A 6000-nucleotide genomic window follows, 5' to 3' on the forward strand; every position below is an offset into this window, starting at 1 on the left:
TGGGGGTTGGGGGGCCTCTTCCCGTCCAGCACGGACGAAGAGCTGTACAAGAAGAAAAGCATCTCACAAACGGCCAAGTCTTTATCCATCTTAACAAAGACCACGCTCAGGTCGTACACCCAGTCACAGCAGCGCTCCGACAGGGGGCGTACATATGGAGGGTTCCAGGGACAGAGATCCAGGCAGCCTGCCCGCTCGCCCTCTCAGAACCGGTGCAAGCAACAAAAAGGGGGCGGGGGGGGACTAAGGCTTTTTTCCAGTCTCCCTCCTCTGCGACAGCCTCCGAGGGAAAGAAGGCATGACACGCCCCTTCGGGTCTATGTGTCTCCAGTGGGGGGCAAGCTTGCTCTCCATGCACATTTCTGGTGCCAGAATTTCTTGCCCCCCTGGATCCTCTTTAGTATCCAAGCTGTACTGCGTATCTATCCCAGCCTCTCCTCCCTCCTGCCCTCCACTCTCTCAACTCTTCTGGCAGAGATCCTGTCGCTCGTAGAGAGCCAGGCAGTGGAGGAAGTCCCAGCCTCCCAGCGAGGTTTGGGCTTTTACCCCAGGATTTTCACCATTCAGAAGAAGAACCAGGCGGGCCTGAGGGTTGTGCTGTACCTTTCCACCCCCAACCTCTCCTTACCCCTACAAAAATTCAAGATGGTTATGCCAGCTTTTATAACGGAGACATTGTGCAGGGGAGACTGGATGTGCTCCCTGGATCTGTAGTACCTACACGTCCTGATTTGGCAGCCTCATCGTTCTTTCCTATGGTTCAGGATCATGGGGTACCATTTTCAATACAAGGTCCTTCCTTTTGGCCTCAACTCGGCCCCCATGGTCTTTACCAGGCTCATGAATCCGGTGGCTGATCGCCTCAGAGTGCAGGGCCTCCAGATCTGCCCATACCTAGACGACTGCCTCGTCAGGGCTTCATCTCCGGAAGCGGTTCACCACTTATCCCATGCCCTTATGAAAACGCTGGACGATCTGGGCTTCTCACTCAATCTCAAGAAGTAGCAGCTGAAGCCCATGCAGACTCTGACGTTCTTGGGCCTCATCGGGACACATGCTCCGAGAAGGTATTTCCGTCGAAGGGCAAGATCGCAGCAATCAAGAGGGCCACCACCCACTTCCTCAGCAGAGAGGTGACCTTGGCATGGTGGTACCAGCATCTCCTGGGTCTCTTGGCGGCGGTCCTGTTAGCCATCCCACACACGAGATTGAAGATGAAGAAGATTTAGCTGCACTTCGCGGCCTCATGGAACCAGGAGCGGGGCTCTCGATTCGAGATGATCAACGTTCCTCCATCTCCTCACCCGGACCTAACATGGTGGTCCAGGGACTTCAACCTATGAACGGACAAGCTCTTTCGGCCCCCCCCATGCAGGTCACCATCACCACAGACTCCTCGCTTGAGGGCTACGGAGCCACCCTGGGCGATCTTTGTCCACAGCACCTGGACTCGACAGGAGAAGGAATACCACATCAATTGGTTGGAGCTGAACGCCATCTGGCTAGCGCACAGAGCTTCCTACCACTTCTCAGGGGCAATGTTGTCCTCATCCAGACAGACAACTCGATCAGCATGTACTAAGTCAACAAGCAGGGAGGCACCAGATCCCCTCCTCTGTGCAGACTGGCAATCAGCATGTGGGAGTGGGCACTGGAAAACTGCATCTACCTCATGCCAGTCCCCCTCCCGGGGGGAATCCCGCCTGAAGGTGGACAGGCTCAGCAGGTTGCGAGCAGATGATTGAGTGGCAGCTAAACAACCTCATTATTCAGGAGATCTTCAACAGTTGGGGTCATCCCCATGTGGATCTCTTTGCCACCTGGCACAACAAGAAATGCCCCCAGTTTGCCTCCTGGCAGGGACAGGGCCCCGGCTCCCTGGGCGACACATTTCGGCTTCAGTGTAATGGTATGATGCTGATTCCCAGAGTGATTTGCAAGATCAAGGAGTCTCGCCAACTCAACATCATCCTAATCGCTCCATGGTTGCCGGTCAGGCCATGGTTTTCGCAGTTTCTCAGCCTCTCGGAGATGCCTCTGATTCAACTCCTGACGGGCCAGGCACATCTTCTGGTGCAGCAGGGGGGCACGGTCGTCCACCCATCGCCACAGAAACTAGCCCTCACAGCGTGGTGCCTGAGCAGGTAAAGCTGCGGCACCTCAACCTCTCCCAGGCTAATCCGGAACTCATACAGGGCGCAAGGAGCAAGGCTACCAGGGCCCAGTGTAAGAGCAAATGGACCAGGTTCTGCCATTGGGCAGGCTACAAGGAAATCGTCCCCTGGCATGTACTTTGGACGACATGTTCTCCTTCTCAGCGCACCTCGCCCACTCTGGGGTGCAGTGGGACACCTGACGTACATGCCTCGCATCCATCCGGGCTTACAGGTACTCGGAGGGGATCTTCTCCTCCTCCAATCCTATTGTCAAGAAACATTTGACGGGGCTCGCAAGGCTCTAACCGCCCATCAAGAGGCTGCACCCGGTGTGGGACCTTAACATAACCTTGGGCGGCCTAGCGCACAAACTGTTCGAGCCAGTGGCGACCGCGGACATCAGGCTGGTCACCATCAGGATGGCCTTACTAGTAGGCCTCACCTCGGCTCGTAGAGTCAGCGAAATACAGGAGCTGGTCTCCTCGAAACCATATACTACCTTGCACAGGGAGACACGCAAGACACACCCAGCATTTCTGCCCAAGGTGCCGTCTGCTTTCCACTTGAACGAGGAAATAGTCCTTCCTACGTTCTTTTCCAATCCTAAGGATGAAGCACAGAGAGTGCTGCACTGCCTGGATGTTAGGCGTGCCCAGAAATTATACTGGACAGGACAAAGGGCTTCCGCAAATAGGACGCCCTGTTTGTCACTTTCAGAGGCTCAAGACCAGGCTATCAGGCCTCCAAATCCCACTGGATGGTCTCGGCCATCAAAGAAGCATACGAGGGCCAGCACAAGCCGCTCCCGGCCAACATGCATGCCCACGCAGTGAGGGCCAAGGCAACGGCCATCACATTCCAGCGCCATTGTAATCGCCCATGCAGTATGGAGGAAAAGGGACGGGACGTAAGAGTAATTATAAGTTACTCACCGTAGTGACTAACGTACTCTTAGTCATTAGTTCCCTTTCCTCCATACACCCCACCATCCTCCCCCTTAATAATAATGGTGTCACTAGGCAATGTTAAATCTATTGTCGACGTGTCAATGGGGACTGAGGTGTGGCGACAGAGTCAGGGCAGCGCATGCCCCCAGGGCACCCCTGCGCGCCTCTAAATTTAAAGGGGCAGAAGGTTTTTTCTAGTGAAAAAGGTTCTGTCTCCCGTCCCTTGGAAGGGACGCCCATGCAGTATGGAGGAAAGGGGACTAAGGACCAAGAGTATTTTAGTCACTACGGTGAGTAACTTATAATATTTTGTTTATCCAGCACATCCTATGTTTTAGGATGCTGCGAGGTCCCAACTTCCCCTTGCCCCCCTTTTTACACAAACACTGGGACGAGGGAGAGGATGACTGACCGTAACAACATGAACGTTCACACATCGTACTGGACATGTCCCGCTAACCGGGTCAGGCACTTAACTCTAAGTACATACACCTGATAACAATTAGCTCTCCTCACACGAATAAAAGGCAGAACCCAAGGACACACTCTGAGCAAGGCGGAACACTATTACGAGCAGGGTTTCCGGGAAGAATGCATACCTACTGGAGCAGAGCGTCGAGAACCCCAAGAGTTCCTTACTGGAGGTCGTTGCCTCTGACGAGCCACAGATCTACGTGATCCGACCGTAGCTGATTTTCCCGCGGCTGAAAAAGTTTGCATGTGAAATGCACAAACCTCAAAAGGTTTGTACATTTCCCATGCGAGAACACGTTCAAAACCCCTACATACCCATGACACACCCCCCTCCTACACCCTCAACATAAACAAACCCTACTTACCTTTTCTTCAGGCTGTGACCCTGCGACGCCTGTTCCCTTTCACTTCCGTGATCGGGAACCAGCGCTGCATGGTTTTCTTGGGTGTGCTGCGGGGGTGTCCCCCGCAACACCCCGCTCACTATACCACACCATATAGTGAATGGGGTGTTGCGGGGGACACCCCCGCAGTATTTTTTTTTTTAAACTTACCTACAATGCTACCACCAAAGGTTTGAATTTTGGTGTTCGATCTTTTGGTGGTAACATTTTTCTGACTTTTTGTACGGTCTGAACTTTTTTTGGTCCGATCATACAATTCCACGGGCCACAAGGGACATGTGGAGAAGGCCAGATCCCACAAGTGAAGATTGCATTGTGTGTGCCAGCGACCCTGCGGGGTGAACGGCAGAGTTGGGGAGGCGAGGCCAAGCCTGTGATATTAACCTTGACTAGTGAATTGGGAATCGCAAAACCAAGAAAGAGACGCACACAGCCGGTGAGTTGGTAAGCGACCTGAAAGACTGGTGTGTGTTAAAGTTTGAAATGGCAACATTATATTGCAAATGACAGGGGGGCGGGAACCTTTGAGAACTGTGTGGTGAGAAGTTCTGAGCTCGACAGAAGGGGAGTCCTTTGTGAACTTTTTGGTTGAAACATTATTTTGGAAGTCAAGAAAAGAGACTTTAACGTGGAAGGCCAGACAGGCCTTGGTCCATGTTTTGGAATTGTTTATTGTGTTGGAAACCGAGCCAGTGTGTCATCCTGTCTGCAAGGACAGCCTTACTCCGTGAGGTCGAACCTGGGGAGGAGAGCTTCTTTAACCAAATTTCTCCTTTTACACTTTTTTGTACAAGTGATGGGGCAAGCATTAGGTTTTGTTAGCATAGGCCATTTTGATTTGACAGACTCCACTGGGACTGCGTTAGTTATTATCTGATGGTCAATACTACTCCCAGTTTAGTTATAGGGCAACATAGGAGTTTCTCCAACCCCGCCCATTTCAATAAAGGTTTTACAAATTGTACCCATTGTGTCAGTATCATACTTGTGATACCATGCTTCCCTTACAGCGCACACTGAATACGTATTCATAAAACATGACAATATTGTATAGTAAAATATGAATATTATTGGATGCACTGCTTGTTTGTAACAGCTATTTATATCAAATCTGACAATTTCTCAAACTTTATCTCTTAAGAAATTACAGATGGTACACCAATGGACGCCCTTTACATGAAGACTGTATTTGTCCGTGTTTTACAAACAACTGCTGAATGCTGAAGAAATTATTTATGCACTGTAATGGACTCTCAAGAAGAACTCAATACGAATTTTGATCGAAATAAACACACTAGTTCTGTATTTTTTTGTAACAGTTGCCCACTGCATATTCTTTTCTCAGCTCATGTCTATTATGCTGCTAACACCTGGTGTTAAGAATAAAAGATCCCTTTGTGATAAATGCCAATGTACGCCTCTAGAAAATTATTTGTTATACCTCATTTCTTTCCACGTTGATATCAAATGTTAACTACACAGTTGCCATATATCTTAACTATTGGACACACCAAGATATCTAGAAAGCCTAGCAGGTTGCTTTCTAGACCGAGACGCTGGAAAGCAGACATTGGGCCTGCCTCTGATGAGGTAACAGGGATGAAGAAAGACAAACATCTGGGGAGCAGCATGAAACTACTCCCTTAGGTGCATATGGGCAGCTCATCTTCGCAGTAGAAATACGGAAGTACCTCTACTCACACAGATAATGTGACCACTCCTGATGTTGGTCAGTACACAATCGGGCCCAGAGAGGTATCCAGGCGCCTGAGGCCGTTGTGAAACAGTAGCACCCCTCAAGCCCTCTGAGAAGTTCCCTTCTCTTTTAAGTTAGTGCCCTTGGAGGTTGCAAGTCCAAACAGGTACATGGAACGCCCACAAAGATGTTGTATAAAAGATAAATGACAGTACCACTCCAAAGTTCACTTGATTTTATTATTTTCTCCTTTTCAGCAAATATGATTTTCCTTGTCCAAGTGCACAATGCAAAATCTATAAAATGGCATGTGTGGAATATAA

General features: G+C 50.2%; 1 protein-coding gene across 1 annotated transcript in view; it reads left to right on the plus strand.

Annotated features, from left to right (window-relative positions):
- Positions 1-5392, plus strand: part of IARS1 (isoleucyl-tRNA synthetase 1) — a 2025584-nt gene extending 2020192 nt beyond the window's left edge. The window contains exon 34 of the mRNA XM_069643896.1: positions 5123-5392. Coding sequence (XP_069499997.1) covers positions 5123-5205 — 83 coding nt within the window. The 3' untranslated portion in view covers positions 5206-5392. The remainder of the gene's footprint in view (positions 1-5122) is intronic.
- Positions 5393-6000: the final 608 nt, after the last annotated feature.

This window comes from Ambystoma mexicanum, chromosome 2p, assembly GCF_040938575.1.
Source record: "Ambystoma mexicanum isolate Mex_15411 chromosome 2p, UKY_AmexF1_1, whole genome shotgun sequence".
Lineage (NCBI taxonomy): Eukaryota > Metazoa > Chordata > Amphibia > Caudata > Ambystomatidae > Ambystoma > Ambystoma mexicanum.